Below are 27,733 nucleotides of genomic sequence, written 5' to 3'. Positions count from 1 at the left end.
TTGGAACTGTATGTATTTGTATGAAACTGTACGAATTGTTTCAAATTGTATCGTATGTATAGTGTTATGAAGTATGTAAAATGACACTGGTATGCCACACACTGATATAAACTGTTTTCTTCCTTACTGAGAGGTGTGTCACCCTGAATGTACGTACAATATTTTTATAGGGCCTTCACGTAGCGGTAAGTAGCATCCTAGCATCTGGAAGCAAGGGTGTCATAGCTACTGCTAGTACCGGCTAGGTACGAGTTTTGGTATCTAGGTCATCAGGATAGTTTTGTAGACACTTGGGGTATGTTTTGTATTATGGGAATGTATATCCTAGCTTGTATAGTATAGACTCTGGTATGATAAGTATGGAGGATTGTACGTATGTATATAGGGTTTTCATTCACCCCACGGGGTTGGACCCTCTTTGTATGTGGTGTTTAAATTGATACAGAGACAGGTTAGGTTACTTAAATTCACACCTAGGACCCACTTGCGGGTTTGGGGTGTGATAGCTTAGCTAACCAGGTTGTTAGGTCTTGTAGACTTGGTTAGGAGTATTGATGTGTACATACCAGAGTATAGGATATAGGAAATGGGTAGTGTTGGTCAAGGGTTATTTTGTTGCTAGATTGGGATGTGTCGGTGGTATTCTGTGTTTTTCCTGGAATGACGATTCTAGTAAAGGCAGGGCAGATCATTGACGACTTTCGTGTCGGTGTGACGGGACAGGCTGAGACTTGTGAGAGTAATAGTTGACATGATTTGGTCTATGATTATGTTAATTGTGTCCGATATAGGAATTCTAACCGATTCCTATTCTATTTTCAGTATGGAGCCCAAGGATAATAACTTGGAGAGTGGGTCCGAGGAGACGGCGAGCAACGAGTCTCCTTTTGTGTCTCGTGGTTTAGCGAGATAGGTGATTCGAGAGATTGGGTGGAGTGTTAGGAGACGCGAGAGCTCTCCTACTGATGCGGGGTGTACCATTGAGAGGTTCACATGCATGCACCCTCCGACATTCACGGGAGGATCTGATCCGATAGTGGCGGAGGATTGGGTTAAGCAGACCGAGAGAATTTTGGAAGTCCTCCACTGCATTGAGAAGTAGAAGGTATTGTACGCTACCTTCTAGTTGACTAGGGAGGCAGGGCGATGGTAGACGTCAGTGAGCCTGCTGGAGCGGTAAAGAGCTGGTCCATCTTGTATGACGTGGGGTCGTTTCAAGGAGGTATTTTTTGAGAGATACTTTCCGGTCTCCACTCGGGATGCAAAGGCCAATAAGTTTTCAGGCCTGACACAAGGTACTTTGACGGTGCAGACGTATGCTGCTAGATTTATCGAGTTGTCTCGATTTGCACCGTACTTGGTTCCGAATGAGCATGAGAAGGCTTGAAGGTTTCGCGAGGGGTCTAAGGAAAGACATCCGCCATCTGGTGGGGATGCTGCAGATCCATGAGTCCTCTGTCCTGGTGGATAAAGCCACCATAGTTGAGACCGATCTTCGAGGAGATGAGATAGTACAGGTTCAGGGGAAGAGGCCATTATCTTCTGGTCCTCAGAGTGGTTCTCAGCAGAGATAGTGGAAGAAGAAGAAGAAGAAGAATTACAGCTCTAGTTATCGGCAGAACACTGAGTGGTTGAGTTTTCAGGGGAATCCATCCCCTGCACCGTGTGTGAAGTGCCGTAAATGGCATGAGGGCGAGTGTCAGCCATTCTGGGGTGTTTGCTACAACTGTGATGAATTGGGCCACATAGCGAAGAACTACCGGGAACCGAGGAGGATTATGCCTGCACCGAGTCAGAGCAGTGGAAGTGACCAGGTGCCTCGGGTGAATTATCAGGGAACTACAGCTCCGGCGAGAGTATATTTACTTACTCCATCAGATGCAGAACACGCTGGGAATGCAGTGACAAGTACCATGTTATTGCTTTCAAATAGAGCTATTGTTTTATTTGATTCGGGGGTAACCCATTCATTCATATATGCTAGATTTGTGAAATTGTGTGGGGTTGAAACCCAACTTTTGGAGGAATGTTTGGTTGTGGCTACGCTGAGTGGAAGTATAATGATGTGTAGTAAAATGTTCGGAGACTACCCAGTGGTGATTCAGGAGAGACTGTTATCGGCGAACCTTGAGTATACGACATGTCAGGTTTTGACGTCATACTGGGAATGTATTGGTTGTTCTCCAGCTATGTGGTGATTGGTTGTCGTAGGAAGGTAGTAGTGTTCAGACCTCCTGGGAAGCAAGAGTTTGAGTTCGCTGGATCGTGTGTGCATTCTACGCCACAGATTCTATCAACTTTACAGGCGAGGAGGTTACTCTTGGATGGTTGTCAAGGGTACCTAGCTTGTGTGAAGGAACCGCCACGGGACGAGTTGAGATTCGAGGACATTCGGGTGGTCAACGAGTTTCCAGATATGTTTCCAAACGACTTACCTGGTTTACCTCCAGATCGTGAGGTGGAGTTTACGATTGAGTTGCTGACTAGTAAGGCACCGATCTCTAAAGCTCTATACCGGATGGCTCCAGCAGAATTTCGGGAGTTGAAGGAGCAGTTGCAGGAATTATTGGACAGGGGATTCATTCAACCTAGTGTTTCGCCCTGGGGAGCTCCATTATTATTTGTGAAGAAGAAGGACGGGTTGATGCGTATGTGCATTGATTACCGTGAGATCAACAAAGTGACGGTAAAGAACCGTTACCCTTTACCTCGTATAGATGATCTTTTTGACCAAATTCAGTGAACGTAGGTCTTTTCAAAGATCGATCTACGATCAGGGTATTATCAGGTGAAGGTTAGATATGAGGATGTAGCGAAGAATGCTTTCCGAACTAGATACGACCATTATGAATTCTTGGTTATGCCATTTGGGCTGACCAATGCTCCGGCAGTGTTCATGGATTTGATGAACGAGGTTTTCCATGAGTACCTAGATTGATTCGTAGTGGTATTCATTGACAACATTCTGGTATACTAGAGGAGTATGGAAGAGCATCTGGAACATTTAAGGTTGGTGCTACAGATTCTGCGAGAGAAGAAGCTATATGCTAAGCTGAAGAAGTGTGAGTTCTGGTTGAGTTAGGTCGCGTTCCTAGGCCATGTGGTGTCTGAGGGCGGTATCTCGGTTGATCCTAGCAAGATCGAAGCTATGGTCGACTGGGCTAGACCGAAGAATGTGTAGGAGCTTCAGAGTTTTCTGGGACTGGTGGGTTACTATCATCGGTTTGTGGAGGGATTTTCTAAACTGTCTGGACCTCTGACACGGTTGACTAAGAAAGGAGTGAAGTTTGACTGGACTAGTGATTGCGAGCAGTGTTTTCTCGAGTTGAAGCACCGGCTGGTTACTGCTCCAGTATTGACCATTCCTTCGGGGGATGGGGATTTTGTGATTTATAGCGACGCGTCCTTGAAGGGTTTGTGATGTGTACTTATGCAACAGGGTAAAGTGGTAGCTTATGCTTCTCGGCAACTGAAAGAGTATGAGAAGAATTACCTTACGCATGACTTAGAGTTGACTACTGTGGTATATGCACTAAAGATCTGGCGACACTACTTGTACGGTGTTCAGTGTGAGATTTTCACTGACGACAAAAGCCTCAGGTACTTTTTCACATAGAAGGAGTTGAATATGAGACAGAGGTGGTGACTAGAGTTGATTAAGGACTACGATTGCACGATCAGTAATCACCCTAGAAAGGCTAATGTGGTAGCAGATGCGTTGAGTTGGAAGTCAGAGTATGCGGCGGTAATTGCAGTTGTAGCTCAGCATCATGTTAGGCGAGATCTAGAAAGCCTAGGTGTGGAGTTGGTATTTGGCGATCATCAGGCTTTCATTGCTAGCTTGGTAATCCAATCGACGTTGTTTGAGTGTATTAAAGCTGCGCAGGCTAATGATGTAGAGTTAACTGGGATTGTGGAGAAAGTGTAGCAGGGTTTGGCTACAGACTTTAACATCTCTGATAGAGGAGTCTTGAGATTTGGGACCAGGCTATGCGTTCCAAATAATGATGAGATCAGAAGGACGATTTTGGAGGAAGCGCATTGTTCTCTGTATACGGTACATCTGGGTAGTACGAAGATGTATCAGGATTTGCGGGAGTCCTTCTGGTGGAGTGGTATGAAGAGAGATATTGCTTGGTTTGTGAAGCAGTTCCTGACGTGTCAGCAGGTGAAGGCTGAACATCAGAGACCGGCAAGGCTGTTACAACCTATGCCTATTCCAGAAGGAAGGGCAAGTTGAGCCCGAGGTATATCGGACCATTCAAGGTACTTGAGCGAGTAGGTTCGGTAGCCTATAGAGTTACATTACCCCCAGCACTCTTAAGGGTCCAATGTGTATTTCACGTATCCATGTTGAGGAGATACGTGTTGAATCCATCGCATGTTATCAATTACGAGTCCTTGGGACTTGAGGATACTTTAGCGTATGAGGAGATACCTGTTCAGGTTCTGGACCATAAAGTTCAGAAGTTTCGTACGAAAAAGATACCATTAGTGAAGGTATTGTGGCGAAACCACGAGGTTGAGGAATCTTCTTGGGAACTAGAGACAGAAATACGCCGGAAGTATCCGCAGTTGTTTTGAATAGTATTTGGATAGCAAGGTGGCATGAGTATGTATGTATGTAAACCTCTCTTATCATATTGTACGTAGTGGTTAGTCTCTAGGAGAGTCCTGTTGTATTGTGAGCTCCTAAGATCGTGTATGTATGTGACCACGGTATTTCTCCGCCATAAGTGAGGGCATGTATGTATTTATTGTAACAGGGCTGCGTATAAATGGCTGGCGTATTCTCTAGAGCATGTATGTATGTATTGTAATGGGGCTACGTATAAATGGCCGTCGTATTCTCTAGAGCATGTATGTATGTATCGTAACGGGGCTGCGTATAAATGGCCGTCGTATTCTCTAGAGCATGTATGTATGTATCGTAACGGGGCTGCGTATAAATGGCCGTCGTATTCTCTAGAGCATGTATGTATGTATCGTAACGGGACTGCATATAAATGGCTGCCGTATTCTCTAGAGTATGTGTGTATGTATCGTAGAGGGACTACGTATAGATAGTCACTGTTTCACCTCAGAGTAGGTATGTATGTAGTAGTATGAATGCGATTGTAAAGAGAGATTGCAAATTTCGAGGACGAAATTTTTGTAAGGAGGAGAGATTGTAAGAACCCGAACCGTGATAATGGGGTTTATTTATGTAATGAGAGGGACATTTTGGTAAAAGAGCAGGTTCGTCGATGAAGCCGGATTTCGTCGATGAGAAAAAGCCGAGGGGTCCAAGAAAATTTAAATATCAGGGTTCGTCGACGAAATCGCTGCCTCATCGACGAAATCCCTGAAGGCCTTGTCGAAGATGACACCTTTTTGTCAACGAAGCCCCTCGGGTCAAAGGCTTATAAAAGATCTTTAGGGGTTGCTTTGGGGCTAAGTTTTCCCAAAAGCTCTCTCTCTCTCTCTCTCTCTTTGATTTCTTCGCCGTTTGTCACCGGATTCAAAAATCCAAAGTTACTGCGAGGATCAGTGAAGGATTCTCTACGTTTCTAGCGGATCGGAATCTCGTTTGGAGCGATTTCGGGTTTCGGGCCAAAATCGAGGTAAGGCTCGGTTTTCATTTTTGATTCAGTATATGTGTAGTAGTACGGATTGTAAGTATGTTTTGAACTATGGTTTGTAGGTTTTGGAGTCTCGGTTCGTACTTTTGAGGATCGTAAAGTTTGTAGTTGGAATTCAGGTTAAGGTAAGGGGATTCTTTTTATATCAGTCCATTTTCAAAATCAGGATCGGTAAGCTTGTAGGCTACGATCGTATGTATGTTATGACTACTTATTTGGGAAAATCTATTGGGTAAAAATACGGGATTTTCAGGTTATAGTTTTTCAGGAAAATTGGGGATTTTGAGTATCATCTCTATTTTGTTTGGAAAATTGTTGTTTACGTTAAAACTGTATTATTGAGGTGATCGTAATCCATATTTGCATAAACTGTATACTTGAAATTGTAATTTATATGATTTTCTGTAAACTAAATAAGTGTGGGATGTATGAATGTATGTCTTTGTTCCAGGTATTTGTAAAACAGCTATGTGGCGGCTAATTACTGTACGCTGAAATGTATAGGGACGTGAGGTCCAAAATGATTCTAGGTTTTGTGAAATCGGCTAGGGGCGGCTAATTACCGTAAGCCGAGTGTGGCCGGCTCTATATCCGAGGGTGTGAAATATCACCAGTCTCATTCTGGTTGGTCACCGAAGTGGTGTGAGCTATATGCTACATCATATGTTGTAATGGATTCACTGTAACTACTTGTTTAATAAAGTGGGTTTTATATATAAATATATATACTGTAATAATTAACATACTCTGACACCACATCATTAACCTAAGCAGCGAGAAGCAGAAATCATATAAACATATTCACATACGTTTATGTACAATACCAGAGTGCTAGTATGTAATCTCAAAATATAGATATATCACTGTTCCCAAAATAACCTCAACTGGTGAGGGCTATACAAAAATGCTCCCAAAAATGATACTCACTCTACTGTCAAGACACTACAGACGCCTCTCTACCTACGAGCCTGATCTGCTCACCTGCCTGGATCACTTGAAAAATGTTTCAACACTGGGATGAGCCAACGCTCAGTAAGAAGAAATATGCTATTACTAGTGTGTGACAAATGAGCTACTATATATCATGAAATCTGTTTTTATATAAACATGATTAACCGAATACGAAAGTACAGTACAAATAATAAAATACACCACCCCTTTTCCTTATTGCTTAACATAACAGTATTATGGTTATAATTCAAAGTACTTCTAGTGTACATAAGTATGGTCCCTGTTTCTATAAATCCGTACGTATGTAATAGTAACTGAAACTGTTCCCTGTGGCTATCTGTGCGTCATGACTTGCCCCCTCATGACAAGGTTGTGTGGCCCGTAGGATGGATTTACCATGACTGGCCAACCAAGAATAAATCACTGAACTTCGTGAGTCGATCTGCCCACCTCAACCCATATCTGGATGGGGAGCCTAACCTCTTCAAGGACCTAGGTAATTGACCTTACCACGTATTATCTGAATAGGTGGTTGCACTGATAAGGTAACATAATGTCTGTAGCAACGGTACTGAGCTCTGGAGCTGCAAGTTCAACAAGGTCTGATATCATATAATATATTTGTGATGACCCAAAAATATATATACAATTAAAAGCACAATAATAATAAAAATGGTCATTTAGTTAATATCAATACAGAAATGTTTTTCTATAGGATTCTTGATTCCATGTTTGATGCCTAAGAAAGTATTGTCTAAGTGAGTACTCAAAGATCATTGTGGCTCAGTTGCTCCATAGAGGTCGGACTAGTCAAAATAGAATTTCATAGGATAAATAGAATAAACTCTTTTTGTATACGTAAATAAGTACATATACATAAAATAGTATTTTGACAGACATAATTTATAGAAATACATAGTAAGATAAAAAAAATAATATAGGTATCATATGTGGGGCCCACATGAGTCCCGAAGTCGTGTGGGATTAACATGAGTCCCGGAGTTATGTAGAGCTCATAAAACCGTATAAGGATTATTGGAGTTACATAGGACCCACTTGAGTCTTGAAGTTATGTGGGGCCCACGTGAGTTTTCAAAATTCAAATTTAATTCTTGTTCAAAAATAAATAATAAAATAAATAAATACTAAAAATAGTTTAAAAGTAATAACAATGTTAATAATAATGATAATAATGATTAAGAAAAATAATAAAATAATTAATTAACTAATTAATTAATTAGTTAGGTAAGTAATTAATTAAAAATTTACTTAATGGGAATAGTGGCAAGCACTCCCACATGGCCTCCATCCCCATCCCATACTCAACCCATACCTTGCCCATCCCTACACTTTTATAAATTTCATTTCTTTCCCAAAATTTTCCTATAAATAGGAAGCTCTCAACCTTCATTTTTCATAACAATTTTTCCAAGGAAGAGAATGATTAGTGAGAAAAAGAATTTGTGGTGGAGAGAGAATTTTTGAGTAAGTTCTTACTCACCCACTTTTTCCGATCTCATTTCTTAGAGATAATTTTGTATTCGTAGCACAAGGTAAAAGAAGAAGGTAAGTAAATTTGATTATGTTAATTTGTTTTATTTAAAATTCATACCCGAGTTTATTTTATAAGTAAATTTCAATTATGTTACTTAGTTCCATAAAATTTTCATGAGTTTATTTTTACGTCTATTTAATTATACCAGTTCTATCTTTAATATACTTGCATTTATTTTTGGATTAAGAAATGTTTTAATCCCCTTGGGTAAATTTTCAGCATTTCTTTCTATTAAAAAAAAAGAAATTATATATATTTTTAATACAAAAATTGTGTACCATGAGTTTATTTCTACGTTGCATTTTTTTTCATAAAAAAATGAGTAAATATGAGATTTTCACGATATTATTTTAAATTGCATAAATTATAATAAGATGATTTTAAAATCCCTTATGGCAACGAAACTTCAAAGTTATAGATGTTCGGTACCGCAGCTTAAAGTTTATACGGATCAGAGTGCACCCACACTGTTTACAGAGTGGTTATTTATGTTAGTGGATTTATCCTGAGTGCACACCTAATTCCGGACCAGGACTTAATAAGGAAAATCTCACTTAAAGTTTACGTACGTTGATTTAGTTTGGTCGGCCAGCCAGCTAAGTTCAGTCTTTGAACCGCACAACCCAGTCATTGAGGTAAACATGACTTACGGAAAATAGGTCTAAGGGTGGTTTTTACAATATATGTTTATACATATTTAATTACGTGTACAAAGTTACTGATGATTTAAAGGAAAAGTGTAAGTTTACAAGAAAATGATCATTCTAGTGCTTAAATGACGATCTAAGGAAAACATATAAGGAAAAGTATATGTATGTTTATCATTAAATATTTTTACAGTTTTAAAGTTAAAAGTTTAATTTAACAGTTATAGTATATGATTTTAAAATTTTACTGTTGTAATTGATGGTAAAAGTTTTATGTAGTAATTTTTAAATTTATATTTATTCTAAAAGCAGTCTTGATGTTATAGTATTAAATATTGTTTTACGAAATTTTTTAAAAACTCATTTTGACCACACACTAATAATATCCTTATTTACTTACTGAACGTCGTCTCACTCCAATCATATTTTTATTTCAGATAACTCTAAAGGGCATGTCGGAAATCAAGCTTAGCAAGCATGTAGGTGGGGATTAGAAAAATAAAGATTAATTATAAATATTAGTATGATTTCAGATATTTATGTTTGTGTAATTTTTCTTCTTTTGAAATAAATGATTGTAATATAGATAATTAGCGCTCTGATTTAATAATAATTGAGTTTATTTGCTTCCGCTGTAAATCAATGATAAAAAGTAAATATCCCAGACCCTTCGGGGTTGGGGTGTTACAATATATATATATATATATATATATATATATATATATATATGATTTACCATGATTCTGAAATAATCGTAATAACCATGATGCTACATAAACTGTACTGTAATTCATATGTCGTAATACTGAGAACTGAATATTCATAACACTGAAACTACATAATCATGATATTGATATTCGTGTAATCATGGTACTGAGATCCGTATAAGCATGGTACTAAAATCCATAAAATCATGGTATTGAAATTCGCATAATCATAATATTGAAATTCGTAAAATCATGAAACTAAATTTGTAAAATATATCCCCGTACCATATACATATTCACAAGTCACACCATACTAAATACATAGTTTTCATAATTAAATAAACTGTATCATATTTTAAGAAATGTCTAGCATAACATATTTCCCTTAATTGACTACTGGAAAGCCCCTACGGAATACTAGCCTAACACCCGTAGCGCCTCTTACAAAACACCCGGAAAACAATATTCGCTATAACATAATATTAGTATTTCTCCGCCTACATTATTTTCTATAACTACCATAAGGCCAAAAAGGAACTAAAAGACCTTACCCTGAATTTGGGATGAATTCCAACTCTGTTTTCTTGAAGATCCGCTCCGGCAGATTTGTAGAGAACTCCGCCAGGAGCATTGTGGTAGCTTCGAATCGTCGATCTGGTGATTGGTGGGGCCGCAATCGTAGAGAGAAGGGAGAGGGAGACGTAGAGAGAGAGAGAGAGAGGTGCGGTGAAAATGATAAAAATCTCGAGTTTCTTCTATTTATAGGGTCAAGTTCGTTGACGAGACACGTCACCTCATCGACGAGTCTTTCATAAAATTCATCGACGAATCCTGTATTCATCGACGAAACTCAGAGCAGCCCGAACCATCTTTCGGTATTTTCTCGTCAACGAAGCCCTGTGTTCGTTGACGAAATCCTTTATACCTTTGTTGACGAAACCCTGTGTTTGTCGACTAAGCCTTGGAATTTTCAAAAATTTTTATTTCCCTCAAAATGCAATGTCGTCAATGAAGTCTATGGTCTCCTTCTGTTTCTGTATCCATTTTCTCTCCCTCTTATTATTATTAAAATACTATTATTCTTCGAGTCACTTCATTCACAGTGGGCCTAGGTCGTCGCAGTGTAGTTGTGTATATGGCAATGTAATCGTGGTGAGATTAGGTGACCTTTGTGTAGTTACATATGTAGTAATGGATTCACTATTGGGCCTGAGTTGTAGATTTTCGTAGTTGCATATGACAATGTAATCGCTGTGAGACTAGGTGACCTTGTGTAGTTGCGTATGATGTAATGGATTCACCATTGGGCCTTGATCGTTCCAGCGTAGTTGCGTATGTAGCAATGTAGTCGTTGTGTGACGAGGTGACCTGGTGTAGTCGCAAACTAGTGTGATAACACTGACCGTATGTATGTATATATGTATGTTAGGTATCGTATGTACTGGAATGGTTTTTCTGAAAATACTGGAACTGCATGTATTGGTATGAAATTGTATCGTATGTATAGTGTTATGAAGTATGTAAAATGATACTGGTATGTCACACTTTGATATAAACTGTTTTCTTCCTTACTGAGAGGTGTCTCACCCCGAATGTACGTACAATATTTTTTAGGGCCTTCAGGTAGCGGTAAGTAGCATCCTAGCATCTAGAAGTAAGGGTGTCGTTGTGATGACCCAAATATATATATATATATATATGATTAAAGTACAATAATAATAAAATAATAAAAATAGTCATTAAGTTAATATCAATACAGAAGTGTTTTTCTGTAGGATCCTTGATTCCATGTTTGATGCCTAAGAAAGACCTTGTCTTAGCGAGTGCTCAGAGACCATTGCGGCTCAGTCGCTCCCTAGAGGTCGGCCTGGTCAAAATGGAATTTCATAGGATAAACAGGATAGACACTATTTGTATACGTAAATAAGTATATATACATAAAATAGTGTTTTGACAGACATAATTTGTAGAAATACATAATAAGATGATAATAATATAGGTATCATATGTGGGGCCCACAAGACTATGTGGGGTCCATATGAGTCCCGGAGCCATAAGACACTGTTTATATACGTAAATGAGTACATAAAACAATGTTTTAACTGATATAATTTGAAGAAATATATGATAAAATAATAATAATATAGGTATCCTATGCGGGGCCCACAAGACTGTGTGGGGCCCACATGAGTCCCGAAACCGTATGAAGGTTTTCACAAGTCTCAAAACTATGCAGGATGCATAAAATCGTATAAGAGTTATTGGAATTACGTACGATCCATTTGGGTCTCGAAATTGTGTGGGGCCCACAAGACTACATGGGGCCCACAAGACCATGTGGGGCCCACATGAGTTTTTAAAATTTAAATTTAATTCTTGTTCAAAAATAAAATAAAATAAAATAAATACTAAATATAGTTTAAAATTAATAACAATGATAATAATAATGATTAAGAAAAATAATAAAATAATAAAATAATTAGTTAGGTAATGGATTAATTAATAAGGTAAGTAATTAATTAAAAATTTATTTAGTGAGAATGGTGGCAAGCACTCCCAAATGGCCTCCACTCAAGTTTAAAATTAATAACAATGATAATAATAATGATAATAATGATTAAGAAAAAATAATAAAATAATAAAATAATTAGTTAGGTAATGGATTAATTAATTAGGTAAGTAATTAATTAAAAATTTATTTAGTGGGAATGGTGGCAAGCACTCCCAAATAGCCTCCACACAACCCATACCTTGCCCATCCCTTGCCCATTCTTTAATTTTTAAAAATTTTAATTTCACCCATCTCCCCACACTTTTATAAATTCTATTTCTTCCCCAAAATTTTCCTATAAATAGGGAGCTCTCAACCTTGATTTTTCACAACAATTTTCCAAGGAAGAGAAGGATTAGTGAGTGAAAGAATTTGTGGTGGAGAGAGAATTTTTGAATAAATTCTTAATCACCCACTTTTTCCGATCTCATTTCTTAAAGATAATTATTGTGTTCGTAGCACACAGTAAAAGAAGAAGGTAAGTAAATTTGATTATGTTAGTATTTTTATTCAAAATTTATACCCGAGTTTATTTGTAAGTAAATTTGATTATGTTAGTATTTTTATTCAAAATTTATACCCGAGTTTATTTGTAAGTAAATTTTGATTATGTTAGTTTCTTTTTATTTTAAATTCATACCCGAGCTTATTTTGTACGTAAATTTTAATTATGTCAATTAGTTCCACAAAATTTTCATGAGTTTATTTTCACGCATATTTAATTATACCAGTTCTATCTTTAATATACTTGCATCTATTTTTGGGTTAAGAAATGTTCCAATCCCCTCGGGTAAATTTTCAGCATTTCTTTCTATTCAAAAATAAAATTATATATATATTTTTAACACAAAAATTGTGTGGCATGAGTTTATTTCTACGTTACATTTTTTATGTAAATATGAGTAAAGATAAGATTTTCACGATATTATTTTAAATTGCATAAATGATAATAAGATGATTTTCAAACCCCTTATGGCAACGAAAGTTCAAAGTTACAGATGCTCGGTACCGCAGCTTAAAGTTTATACGGATCAGAGTGCACCCACACTGTTTACAGAGTGGTTATTTATGTTAGTGGATTTCTCCTGAGTGCACACCTGGTTTAAGTCCAGGACTTAATAAGGAAAATCTCACTTAAAGTTTACGTACGTTGATTTAGTTTGGTCGGCCAGCCAGCTAAGTCCAGTCTTCGGACCGCACAACCCAGTCATGGGGGTAAACATGACTTACGGCAAACAGGCCTAAGGGTGGTTTTTACAATATATGTTTATACATATTTAATTACGTGTACAAAGTTACTGATAATTTGAAGGAAAAGTGTAAGTTTACGTGAAAAGGATCATTTTGGTGCTTATATGACGATCTAAGGAAAACGTATAAGGAAAAGTATATGTATGTTTATCATTAAATATTTTTACAGTTTTAAAGTTAAAAGTTTAATTTAGCAGTTATAGTATATGATTTAAAAATTTACTGTTGAAATTGATGACAAAAGTTTTATGCAGAAATTGTTAAATTTATGTTTATTCTAAAAGAAATCTTGAAGTTATAGTATTCATTATTGTTTTACGAAATTCTTTAAAAACTCATTTTGGCCACACACTAATAATAATCTTATTTACTTACTGAGCGTCGTCTCACCCCAATCATATTTTATTTCAGATAACTCTGAAGGACATGTCAGAAATCAGGCTTAACAAGCATGCGGGTGGGGATTAGAAAAATAAAGATTGATTAGAAATATTAGTATGGTTTCAGATATTTATGTTTGTGTAATTTTCCTTCTTTTGAAATAAATGATTGTAATATGGAATATTAGTGCTCTGGTTTAATAAAAATTGAGTTTATTTTGCTTCCGCTGTAAATTAGTAGTAAAAAGTTAATATCCCAGGCCCCTCGGGGTCGGGGTGTTACATTTGGTATCAGAGCAATAGGTTATAGGTTCTGCAGACTTTAAAGAAATAATTTTACCAGAGCATAGGATATAGGTTCTGCATAATCTAATATATATCAGAGCATAGGTATAAAATATGATTTGGGTAGGATTGGGTAGTTTAGAATATTTATTGTAGTTTGTTATATTATTATACGTTAATAATAGATTTATGATTTTAAAATAACATTTGATTATTATTTAAGGATTGATCCTAAAGATAGTAGCATTGGAGGAAATGAGATTTACGTGAAGGCTCCCAAGGATAGGTAATAATTATAAATTCTCTGAGAAAAATGGTAGTATTATTGAAGACACGTTAATTAATTTAAATATGTTATTTATGTTTGTAGAAACACGTACCCGTATTGATAATTCATAATTAATTGTCAAATGCAATTGATAATTTAAATTTTTTTTTAATATATAAATATAATAATAATATCTGAGATTTAATTATTTTTACTGTTGTTATTTTCACTAAATTTATAAGAAATAACCTATTAGACCCTACTGAATTTAGAAGTGCTACACATACAAATAGATATGAGCAAACGGTCTATTATGAAATCTGAATTTACCCAAAATTTCTTTGCATGTATAAGTTGGATATGAATATGTATTTTTACATTACATATTCAGTTATCAACAAAACATTCAAGCTTAATTTAGGAATATATATTTTGACAAAATCTTTAATTTTTATTTTGTATTAGTATATAAGGAATTAAATATCATTTAAATATTACTTATTATATTTAAATTCAATATATATATATAATCCCTTAGCATGTGCAAGTTAAATATGTATATCTATTTTTTTTTTTCCCATTACATATTCAATTTCCATCAAGTATCCAAGTTTAATTTAGGAGTACAAATTTTGATGAAATTTTTAATTTTGTATAACTTTCTAAAAGTTAATACAACTTAAAATTTTCTATATAAAAATATATATATATATATTTTTAATGAAAGCAATATAAAAATTTACTAATTTCCTTCAAATAACTAACCAATGTCAAATCATCAATCGGCTAAACATGCCCAACATTTATTTGATCTAATAATAATAATAATAATAATACTAATGTTAATGGAATATATATATATATATATATATATATATATATATATATATATATATATATATATATATATATAAGGGGTACTCTTGTGGTTATAAAAAAAAAAAAATGGGCCTCATAGGTGGAAATCATCGGCTATAGCTCACTTACCCCCGAAGCAAGGTCAGGGCATGAGACCACTTGGGCGTAGTGGGGATTCGAACCCGTGATCACATGGATGCACGGCCGGTTCCTTACCACTAGGCCACCCACCCAAGTGGTGATCTAAGGATGAAATTAATTATAGTTAAAGCATTAATAAAGATGTAAAAACATAAAAAGAACCTAGAGTTTGCAAATTTTGCAATACGTGTCACTCGCTCAATTTCCGCGACACATGTCGCTATCTCTCGATTTGTGCAAAACGCGTTGCTCAATATCTGTGACACGCGTCGCTCTCTCTCGATTCTTGTGACACACGTCGTTCTCCCTCGATTTGTGCAAAACGCGTTAATCGATATCTGTGACACGCGTCACCCCCTCTCGGTTCTCACGACACACATCGTTATCCCTCGATTTGTGCAAAATGCGTTGATTGATATCCATGACACGTGTCGCCCTCTCTTGATTCTCGTGACACATATCGTTCTCTCTCGATTTGTGCAAAATGCGTTGCTCGATATCCGTGACACACGTCGCTCTCTCTCGATTTCCACAACACGCGGTCATCCCCTTATAAAAAGGGTACGCCCTCCTCGAACTCTAAGCATCACAGTTTTCTATCATCTTGAACAATCACATTTCGGTTTGTAGTGATTAGCTCTTCCCAACTTGTCTCTTAGTTGTCTCATTACTCGAAAATGTTGCCAAATCACCCAACTCCCGAAGTTGCTGAGAGCAGCACTAGATCGTTGATTCAAAGATGGAAACCCGGTAAGGCACAGCTGGAGATTCTAGAGGAGGTTTTCCACAACAGTCAAGGGGAACTCCCTTCAGTGGAGCAGACTATCTTGCTTGCAGCACAACTCCGACGGTATGGTTCAATCGAGCCGAAAAATATACGCTTTTGGTTTGAGAACCGTAGGCGTAGGCGGGGATCAGTTGGAGAAGCCACTATCTCAACTACTGCCCCAACAATTCTCCATATTACCTCCTCCGCCACTACCGACCCAAGTAGTGCCCCTGCCATTCTTCCAACCCTCTTCCCTATCGAGAATATTCCGGCTGTGAAACTTACAACTAATATCTCACCAATGAGCCATACCCCTTACAATGGCAATATCGCAGTCACCACACTAAGGGTTTCGGATAATGCTGGCCTACTTCACCATTTCAAGCAAACCCGATTCGCAATGAGACTCATATATGGGCCACCAATAACTCGGGAAGAGAGCAGCTCTTCCTCCTTCGCCGAACAAATGGGCGTCCTCTCCCTTTTTCCGACCCAAGCCGGCGACATTATAAGAGGTCAACTCTGCCAAGAAAGGACCCAAGCGGTTAGCAGTGACACCGCTAGTACTGCGATAGATGTTGACGTTGATCTAAGGCTCTAAAGGCCAGATCTCGTATATTTTTATTTATTTATAGGACATGTATAATATATATACATATATATAATTATCCTTTTCCACATCTTCTGAATTTCTTTTCCATTTCAACCACTATTAGACCGACGATTCACACTTCAATTCCCAAAATAAAATACTTCGTCAAATTGACTCTTAATCTATTCTAAGACTTAATTAAATCATTAATCGATTTACTCTTTCTAATAGCGCAAACCAGTTATACAGTACTCATTTTAAATTAGCAAATTTCGAGGACGAAATTTTTATAAGGAGGGGAGATTGTGATGACCCAAATATATATATATATATATATATATATATATATATATATATATATATATATGATTAAAGTACAATAATAATAAAATAATAAAAATAGTCATTAAGTTAATATCAATACAGAAGTGTTTTTCTGTAGGATCCTTGATTCCATGTTTGATGCCTAAGAAAGACCTTGTCTTAGCGAGTGCTCAGAGACCATTGCGGCTCAGTCGCTCCCTAGAGGTCGGCCTGGTCAAAATGGAATTTCATAGGATAAACAGGATAGACACTATTTGTATACGTAAATAAGTATATATACATAAAATAGTGTTTTGACAGACATAATTTGTAGAAATACATAATAAGATGATAATAATATAGGTATCATATGTGGGGCCCACAAGACTATGTGGGGTCCATATGAGTCCCGGAGCCATAAGACACTGTTTATATACGTAAATGAGTACATAAAACAATGTTTTAACTGATATAATTTGAAGAAATATATGATAAAATAATAATAATATAGGTATCCTATGCGGGGCCCACAAGACTGTGTGGGGCCCACATGAGTCCCGAAACCATATGAAGGTTTTCACAAGTCTCAAAACTATGCAGGATGCATAAAATCGTATAAGAGTTATTGGAATTACGTACGATCCATTTGGGTCTCGAAATTGTGTGGGGCCCACAAGACTACATGGGGCCCACAAGACCATGTGGGGCCCACATGAGTTTTTAAAATTTAAATTTAATTCTTGTTCAACAATTAAATAAAATAAATTAAATAATAAATATAGTTTAAAATTAATAACAATGATAATAATAATGATTAAGAAAAATAATAAAATAATAAATAATTAGTTAGGTAATGGATTAATTAATAAGGTAAGTAATTAATTAAAAATTTATTTAGTGAGAATGGTGGCAAGCACTCCCAAATGGCCTCCACTCAAGTTTAAAATTAATAACAATGATAATAATAATGATAATAATGATTAAGAAAAAATAATAAAATAATAAAATAATTAGTTAGGTAATGGATTAATTAATTAGGTAAGTAATTAATTAAAAATTTATTTAGTGGGAATGGTGGCAAGCACTCCCAAATAGCCTCCACACAACCCATACCTTGCCCATCCCTTGCCCATTCTTTAATTTTTAAAAATTTTAATTTCACCCATCTCCCCACACTTTTATAAATTCTATTTCTTCCCCAAAATTTTCCTATAAATAGGGAGCTCTCAACCTTGATTTTTCACAACAATTTTCCAAGGAAGAGAAGGATTAGTGAGTGAAAGAATTTGTGGTGGAGAGAGAATTTTTGAATAAATTCTTAATCACCCACTTTTTCCGATCTCATTTCTTAAAGATAATTATTGTGTTCGTAGCACACAGTAAAAGAAGAAGGTAAGTAAATTTGATTATGTTAGTATTTTTATTCAAAATTTATACCCGAGTTTATTTGTAAGTAAATTTGATTATGTTAGTATTTTTATTCAAAATTTATACCCGAGTTTATTTGTAAGTAAATTTTGATTATGTTAGTTTCTTTTTATTTTAAATTCATACCCGAGCTTATTTTGTACGTAAATTTTAATTATGTCAATTAGTTCCACAAAATTTTCATGAGTTTATTTTCACGCATATTTAATTATACCAGTTCTATCTTTAATATACTTGCATCTATTTTTGGGTTAAGAAATGTTCCAATCCCCTCGGGTAAATTTTCAGCATTTCTTTCTATTCAAAAATAAAATTATATATATATTTTTAACACAAAAATTGTGTGGCATGAGTTTATTTCTACGTTACATTTTTTATGTAAATATGAGTAAAGATAAGATTTTCACGATATTATTTTAAATTGCATAAATGATAATAAGATGATTTTCAAACCCCTTATGGCAACGAAAGTTCAAAGTTACAGATGCTCGGTACCGCAGCTTAAAGTTTATACGGATCAGAGTGCACCCACACTGTTTACAGAGTGGTTATTTATGTTAGTGGATTTCTCCTGAGTGCACACCTGGTTTAAGTCCAGGACTTAATAAGGAAAATCTCACTTAAAGTTTACGTACGTTGATTTAGTTTGGTCGGCCAGCCAGCTAAGTCCAGTCTTCGGACCGCACAACCCAGTCATGGGGGTAAACATGACTTACGGCAAACAGGCCTAAGGGTGGTTTTTACAATATATGTTTATACATATTTAATTACGTGTACAAAGTTACTGATAATTTGAAGGAAAAGTGTAAGTTTACGTGAAAAGGATCATTTTGGTGCTTATATGACGATCTAAGGAAAACGTATAAGGAAAAGTATATGTATGTTTATCATTAAATATTTTTACAGTTTTAAAGTTAAAAGTTTAATTTAGCAGTTATAGTATATGATTTAAAAATTTACTGTTGAAATTGATGACAAAAGTTTTATGCAGAAATTGTTAAATTTATGTTTATTCTAAAAGAAATCTTGAAGTTATAGTATTCATTATTGTTTTACGAAATTCTTTAAAAACTCATTTTGGCCACACACTAATAATAATCTTATTTACTTACTGAGCGTCGTCTCACCCCAATCATATTTTATTTCAGATAACTCTGAAGGACATGTCAGAAATCAGGCTTAACAAGCATGCGGGTGGGGATTAGAAAAATAAAGATTGATTAGAAATATTAGTATGGTTTCAGATATTTATGTTTGTGTAATTTTCCTTCTTTTGAAATAAATGATTGTAATATGGAATATTAGTGCTCTGGTTTAATAAAAATTGAGTTTATTTTGCTTCCGCTGTAAATTAGTAGTAAAAAGTTAATATCCCAGGCCCCTCGGGGTCGGGGTGTTACAGTCGTAGCTATTGCTAGTACTAGCTAGGTACAGGTTTTGGTATCCAGGTCGTCAGGATAGTTTTGTAGACACCTAGGGTATGTTTTGTATTATGGGAATGTATATCCTAGCTTGTTAGTATAGACTCTGGTATGATATTGGTTATGTATAAAAGACCATATTTCGTTGTGTATTTTGATGAGTATGGAGGATTATACGTATGTATATAGGGTTTCCGTTCACCCCACGGGGTCGGACCCTCTTTGTATGTGGTATCATGTATGTTTAAATTGATACAGAGACAGGTTAGGTTACTTAAATTCACACCTGGGACCCACCTACGGGTTTGGGGCGTGACACCATGAGCCGCATGAACCTCTCTAGTATTTAGCAGCGCCCCGGAAGAGTTCAAGTATGAAGTAGCCATCAAGCCCCAAAATTTCAACAAACTCATTGCTGCTGAGATCAATGGTCTCCCCAGCCTTTGCCAAATTTCCATGCCAGAGCCAGAGATATACATTGATGAAATCATTTTTTTTGCTCTATTTTTAGTTGCAGGGTTTAGACGTCGTTGTCTCAGTCACCTTTGTCGGTGCCACCATCTTCTTCGACGTTGGAGATAGATCACCATTTCTAGCTCAGCGAGACATTCAAATCTGCCGCGGATCTGCAAATCTGGGAGCTTATCTTCTATAGAGATAAAGCTGTTTACACTAAAGAAGTAATGAGGTGATGGGGAAAAGCGAGTGAGTGGGAATCAAACAAAGAATAGAGATGAAATGAGATTTCAGAATAGCTGCTAATGGGGGAGGGGGGAAAACACGCGTGCAAAAATCCATGCAAATCTCGCAAGACCATCCTGCGAGATTTAGCCCACGTGTCACCACACAAATGTGCCTACCCTTTTAAATGTCATAGGATAGTCCTGCAAGATTACGTAAGCCTTATAATGGGATTTTTTTTTTTCAAATAAAGTATTTTTAAATATTTTATTATAAAATAATAATAAAATGGAAAAAAAAAAACTTGCAGTATGTGTGCAAGATTCACAAGCAATAAACAAGTATCTCCAAAGATGTATATCAATGAATATATATGAAGAAAATTTTGATTTACTTTAAAAAATAATATTTGAAAGAATAAACAAGATATGAGAGTAAACAATATGATCTGTAAAAACAAATGTCCAAAATAAATATAATGCTCTCTTGAAGATAGATTTTTTAAAGTAATAATAAAGAGAGCATAAAAAATGAGTATAAAAGTTTGAGAGAATTTTTCTTAATGATTTTTCTAATCTCATACTAATTAAGACAAATGAATGGGCATATATAGACTTGGGGAAAAATATGACCGTTGGGGATACGAATGTCATTTTAGAAAAAGATTAATGATGTTTAATTAAACTTAACCTCGTTTACCTGTGGTAAAAAATTGACCAACCCGAGGGGTTTGCTCCACCATATTCAAGATTCGGTCGACCATATTCAAGGTTCAATCTACCATACTACTGAGTTCAGTCGATCGAGGTATTTTTGAACTAAGGTTTTGGTTGACCATATTAAGATGATTTTGAACCCTCTGAAGTTCGGTCGACCAAGGTATGTTCGGTTGACCAAATTTTAAGGTTCGGTCGACCATATCCAATTTGAACTAAGGGTTCGGTCGATCAGACCGTTCAAGTTGATTTTAAAAATGATCGACTGAATAGTCAACCTGTTGACCCTAGGAGGTTCGGTCGACTGAATAGTCTATGTAGGTTTGGGTTTGGTCGACCGAACACACTAAAAATGTGCATTTAAGTCCCAATTGACATTTAAAGCCACCCCTGTTCACATAATTGTAATTTCTAAGTTACAGGGGCCTTGTCACATGACGTTTGGGGACTTAAAGTCAATCTATGGTCTTTGAGTTAACCCTAAAAATCCGACGTCGGTCGACCGAAGAGTACCCTACGGTGATTTGGTTCCCTATGGTCAATCTATGTTCATGTTGAGCTTATTATTCACATTATGCATGTTATGCATTATTACAGACCAAATATAAAACAAAATGCATTACAAATTAAAAATATAAGTCTTTTTCTTCATCTTTACTCTATTGCCTTCTTGGAATATGCTAGATGATGTGAATTTTTAAGTTCAATTATGGCTTCCATTTTCCATTTCCTTATGTGTGCTGAAATTTAAATATGTTCACATATTAAATACGTACATAAGATACTGGTGTTTTGTCAGCATCAAAATAATTGGACTCAAAAAATCAACAAATTCATCCCAAAGTTTTTATTTTAAAAGTAAAGAATATCAAAGCCTTCGGTGTTAACCGTATGCTAATTAAATAAATTTATTTCACTGTTAAGGTGTGCTATTAAATAAATTTATTACCGTAACGGTAGAAATAACATCTTTTATTGAAATAGTTAATGAAAAACATTAATGACACTCACCTATATTAATTACTTTTATTCAAGTTAAGTTTGATTGTATCTTCTAAATAAAAGTTAAGCAGTAAAAAGGGAAAAAAAAACAAAGCAACTCTTATCCTCACATCTTCAAGCAAAATAAATAAATAAATAAATATTTTGAGGTTTAGGACTTAAACAACAATTTTGCATAGATTTATGGCTTGATTTTATTAAAAGTTTATAAAGTAATGTTTTTTTTTTTCACTGAGAGTGGTTGGGTGTTACTTGCATTCAGTTTTTAGTCCCATCTATATTTTGTTCGTCTTTTTTTCTAAAAGTAAACGTTGACTTACGAATTGAATTCATCCGTATTCATTATAATTTTTAAAATAGTACATTTTTTAGTTTCTTGAATTCTATATTAGATGCAATGTTATACCTAATTTGAAAAATAGATAATAGCCATTGAAGTTATAAAAAAAATCATGTAGAGTGAAGAATGTCAAAAATATGTTGACCGAAATGAATAGTTGAAGTGAAGAAAAAATCCTATTATTTAAAAAAAAAAAATCAAAAGACATTAACCTCCCTTAAGGTTTGATGAAAAGATACTGACGTTTTCTTAAATTTCAATTTTTTTTAAGAACCATTCTTAAAATTTTAAGAATTTCAAAAACCTTCCATGAGATTTGTCGAAAAGATATGAATCTCCCATTATATTTTACAAAAAGACAAGTATTTTGAGAGAAAGTTTATATCTTTTTAACAAACCTTAAGAAAGATCTGTGAAAATTTTAAACCTAAGGGGAGGTTAATAAAAATTTTGAAACTTCAAAAGAGGTTTTGTCTTTTTGTTAAATCTCTAAATGCCAAATAAATATAGAAGTATTCAATATATATAGAATAGTAAAAACCTTTTTTGAAATACTTTACGTATAATTTTTTGAATTTCTAAATTATTTTAATTTTACAGAAACAGTTTCTTGAAGCGTGGAGATAATTAGCAAAACTTGAGTAAATGGGGTTCTTACTTCTCTTACAAAATTAATCAAACGACATCGTTTTAGATGCTAGCAATCATCACTCGCCCCAGGTCCTTTATTCCACAGGCAATACTCGAGAACGATGGGGTCGTTCGACGGAGATTGAAGCATTCGCAGAGAGGTGGAAAAGATGAAGAAAGAAGATACCGTGAAGCTGATCAGCGCCGAGGGTTTCGAATTCGTGATCGATAAGAAGGCAGCTATGGTTTCTCAGACCATCCGCAATATGCTCACTTCCCCAGGTAGGTCTCATCGCTCTCTATATTCTGTTGCCCTTTCGTTTCGTTCGTTCTTTTCCGAGTAAAAACTAGGGTTCTTGAGTGAACTTTGTTTGCTAGCGGACAAAATGCGGGAAATGAGAATAAGAGAAGTCTGAATAATGATTTTTGAGTGTTTTTGGGTTCTCCGAGACTCGATTATACGAATAATCTTTCTTCTTAGGAACAGTAATATGGCTTAGATGTGGCGATCCTCGTTTGGCTGCTGAGAAAATGCGGGAAATGTAATCTACGTGTTCTTTTTTTGGGTGTTTTTGGTTTTGTTGCTGATATAATGCAGGAAATGATCAGGAAAGGAATCAGAATATTGAGTTTTAAGTTTTTTCTTTTGTTCATTTCGACCTGTTTATTAAAAATCCCTTCTTCGGCGCAACTTGATGGCTTAGATGTACACTATGCTTGGAATCATAGTTAAAAATAAATTGTTTCAGTTCAGTTCATTTAGAAAATCCAATAAAGATACTCGGAATGGATAAAGTCTAACTTTCTAAGTGAATTTCATTGAATCTTTTTGCTTGGGTTGCAAATGGAAAAATTTGTGGACTTACTTAAATAACAGTTGAAGGAGGACTTATAAATTGGGATAATAACTGTATTTCATTCCCAATTCGCACCACATCAGATTTTTTTTTTTGGTAATATTATATATTTTGAAATGTGATTCTAGTCAGTTCCTTTCCTTTGTATTCCAAGCACCAAATTAACGAAGAACACGAATTACAAATGGCGTGATTTGTAAATCCTTCAATTATTACAAGCAATGCCATGTTAGTATTTGTTTAATTGCTGAGAAAATGCAGGAAAGGAGAAGAAATGAAATCTGAATTTTAAATTTTTGAGTGATTTTGGTTGGTTGCTGAGAAAATGTGGGAAATGAGAAGACAAGAAATCTGAATCTTGATTCTTGGATGCTTTTATTTCATTGTGACTCAATATCAAAAACAACTTTCCTAGGCACAATTATATGGCTTAGATGTGGCGAGTTGTTTTGAGATGCCTCAGGCACAAATACAATTCTTGTATGCAGAGGATAGTTTGAGGCTTCTGATTTAATGAGTTGTTTTGATATGTCGTAGGGGGTTTCGCCGAGACGGAGCATGGAGAAGTCACTTTCCCTGAGATTAGCACCAATATTCTTGAGAAGATTTGCCAGTACTTTCACTGGCACCTTCAATTTGCCAGGTTCTTATCTTCCCCACCTACAATATTTTTAATTTTAATTCATTTGTTTTGTTTGCAGCATGCATGTGAACATGTTAGTTTTTCGTGGGTCTGAGCTTGATTTTCTATCAACCTGAAATGATCAGCCATAAAGATGCTAATGTCTTTGTAGATGGAGATAATATTCAATTTTTTGCTCGGTTTTGCTTTATGTTTTCCCCTTTTTCCCCCCTCCCCCAATTTCTGTAGTATGGTACAAATGATAATGTTTTAGACCTTTAACACTCAGTGTACCTTCTTAACTAACTGATCATACTTAGGAAAACCATTTGGGCATTATTATGCTGTTCTTTCCTTCCATACCGTACTAATTCTTACTCAAAATCTGTTTGGATATGAAGAAATTTGTTGGTTAGTGGCTTTGGCTGCCTGTGTTATGATGCAGTTGGATATGACACAGAAGTTGATTCATTCTACTAGTTGGGTATTTTTTGCTGAAAACAGCCCTAGTAAAATTTCCAAAGGGAATATGTTTTCTAGTTCTGCCGATTTTAAATATCCAAAGCAACATACTGCATATGGGTGATTAGATTTTACACTTTTACCTTTTTATTATTATTTTATTTCCTGCATGTTGTAACCTCGTTGGATATCGCCCCTTTATATTATATGATACACCAAACACTAGGAGATGACAAATTTTTATTATTGCGAGCTCTGTGAACATGCCATAGTTTAGTTGTTTGCTAGAGCATCTTCTCTGTTTTTGATAATACATGTGATTCTCAAGTTACGCAAAAGTGTTTGTACGAACAATTTAAAAACAATGCTTTTTGACAACATGGGTGTGTTTAGTCTTCTGCCACGTGTTCTTATTTCGTTGTTGTTGTGCGCACCAAGTTTGCTGGAAAAGAATCATTGAAATATTGCAGTATTTGTATTTAACAGTTCCTAGCACTAATTTTCAGAAATTTAGCCTACATTTTTAGTTGTTTTCCGAGCTCCTATCATTTTTATTGTTTTCTAAGTTCTCCATACTAAGTTTGGGAAATTAGAAAACAAGGTGGCATTTTTGTAGTTTTTCAGAAAATAAGGCGAGGGAAATAGAAACTGTTTTGCATAATAATACAGGCCCTTAAGTTTTCTATGGTGGCTTCTTTTCTTTTTCTTTATTTTTTATTTTTTAAAAAATATTGAGAATCTGAAGCTCTAAACCATGCAAAACTATACTGTTTCCTGCATTTATTGTTTGCTTGTATGTCTATGCTGTTCCTGGAAACTAGGTTGAAGTAACAATCACTTTATTTTAGCTATCTTAGCTTCATTTTTAGCTATCAACTGGAAGTCTAGAATGATGTATTCTAGGAAAGGGCAAGAAGGGTGGTATTCTCTCCTGATTGCATTTTTGGACCTGTTGCCTCTCTCTCTGCGTCTGCATGCTTCTCTTCCCATCTCTTTGGCCATTGTTTGCAGCACCAAAATTGTAGAAGCCTATTAATATACTAGTTTTTGGTTATAAAGAAGAACATTTTTATTACAGCAGTGGGGTAATATCTATTTACTGAAAGTGGCACAGGTTACTTTTCTTTGACTGGAGTGCACTATTCCAGTTAGACTGACAAAACTGAATCTTAAGCATTTTGGCCCTCATAGACTGTCTTGAATATGCTCGTGTATTATGACTTACGCTTGTGAGTACAAATTTCTTATGTCATCAATACCTTGATTTTCTCTTCTTTTGACTCGGAAATGCTTCTCTTGCCAGTGGAAAGGAGACGGAGTTCCACATTGAACCTGAACTGACTCTGGAGTTGATGATGGCTGCCAATTATCTTCATACTTGAATGAACCACAATTCGTCCTTCTTGGGGGGCTAGTCTCTTTGGAATTGTAAGTTTCCCACTTCAAATCTTGCCTTATGCGACGTAACTAATTTAATTACTTGCTTTGGTTGGGAATTATTAAGGTAGAATGTTTTTTTACACACAATTTTCTTTTTCTCTGCAGGCCCCTGGCTCAAAATTATTCTTCGGAACAATGAAGGATTTTGGTCTTGTTGCCCAAGAAGGCTCAAATATTTTAGGATCTCTGACTTTGTTTGGTTTCATCCATTGCTTGCTGCTCTGCAAAGTGGTATCTTTGCCCCTTTTATGTGTAATAATAACTGCTTCGTTTAGGACAGTGTAAGCTGAGGAGGGGATCGATTTAGCCAAACTGCATGCAGCTACCATTGTTATTGTACATGTAACAAATTCAAATGCTAAGCATTGTGGAGGGAAAAAGAAAATATATGGTCTGTTAAGTTTGTATTGTATTTTAATGTTTGTATTTGTTAACAACTGCTATGGTTTGTTTGGCACATTATTACGTTATTTTCTGTTTTTGTTTCTCCACAATAAAAAAATAAATAAATTATAAAAACACGCTTGTTTATGTTGTTAATTTTCTATTTTTGTTGCTGGTTTTTAATTATTTGTCAAAAAATTGAAAATCAGATTTTATGATTTTTAGTTAGTTTGACAACCTATTGCTAAACATTTTTATATCTAGGAATACTTTTTTTTGGATTAAATTATTTATTTTATACACCTTTAAATTAAAATAAAAATTACAATGATCATATAAATTTAAATATAATTAAAATAAAAATATACATAAATTTTAAAAAACAATAATAAAGTCAATTACAATGTATTTTTATTATTTTTCAATTGCCATGTCTAATATAATTTTTTTTTTTTGTAAAATAAATTTTGAAAGTATAACAACTAAGTAAAATAATTAGAATAAATTTTATTTTTATTATAGTGATACATTTTATGTGTATTATTTGTAATTTTATTATTTTAATCATATTTTTATGATATTTTGATTTAAATATGAAAATGAGAAATTTACTAATTAAGTTTTTAATTTGTATTAATTTTATAAATGTTAATTAAACAGATTGCTAGTTTCTAGTTTTTAGTTTATATTTCTGGCTTTAGTTTTGAGTTCTCTAATTTGTGACAGTGATACAAGACGACCCTAGTTTGTGGAATGCCTATTCCTAGAAAGGGATTAGTTTTAATAAGCTAGTACAATTAGTTATATAAAAAATTATGTTGTTAATGTAAAATAAATAATAATGTAAAATATTTTATGAGTCCATAATAAA

At 35.0% G+C, this 27,733-nt stretch overlaps 1 protein-coding gene across 1 annotated transcript; it reads left to right on the top strand.

The window, feature by feature from the left end:
* The first annotated feature begins 23,158 nt into the window (after nucleotides 1–23,158).
* LOC131147797 (uncharacterized) lies at nucleotides 23,159–26,890 on the top strand. Its single transcript, XM_058097372.1, has 4 exons — nucleotides 23,159–23,379; nucleotides 24,492–24,597; nucleotides 26,342–26,466; nucleotides 26,584–26,890. The coding sequence occupies exons 1-3, from the start codon at nucleotides 23,268–23,270 to the stop codon at nucleotides 26,418–26,420; spliced, it is 297 nt and encodes a 98-aa protein (XP_057953355.1). The 5' UTR covers nucleotides 23,159–23,267; the 3' UTR covers nucleotides 26,421–26,466; nucleotides 26,584–26,890.
* The last annotated feature ends 843 nt before the right edge of the window (nucleotides 26,891–27,733 follow it).

The sequence above is a fragment of the Malania oleifera genome, chromosome 2 (assembly GCF_029873635.1).
Source record: "Malania oleifera isolate guangnan ecotype guangnan chromosome 2, ASM2987363v1, whole genome shotgun sequence".
Classification (NCBI taxonomy): Eukaryota; Viridiplantae; Streptophyta; class Magnoliopsida; order Santalales; family Ximeniaceae; genus Malania; species Malania oleifera.
The sequence above is the reverse complement of the archived record's forward strand: the minus strand, read 5'-3'. Positions and strand labels throughout refer to the sequence as shown.

Excerpts from the sequence above, each read along its gene's own strand:
- LOC131147797 (XM_058097372.1), top strand. The coding sequence starts at position 23,268 with ATGAAGAAAGAAGATACCGTGAAGCTGATCAGCGCCGAGGGTTTCGAA. Across the intron at positions 23,380-24,491 it reads CAATATGCTCACTTCCCCAG|GGGGTTTCGCCGAGACGGAG; the intron begins GTAGGTCTCATC and ends GATATGTCGTAG. Across the intron at positions 24,598-26,341 it reads TGGCACCTTCAATTTGCCAG|TGGAAAGGAGACGGAGTTCC; the intron begins GTTCTTATCTTC and ends TTCTCTTGCCAG.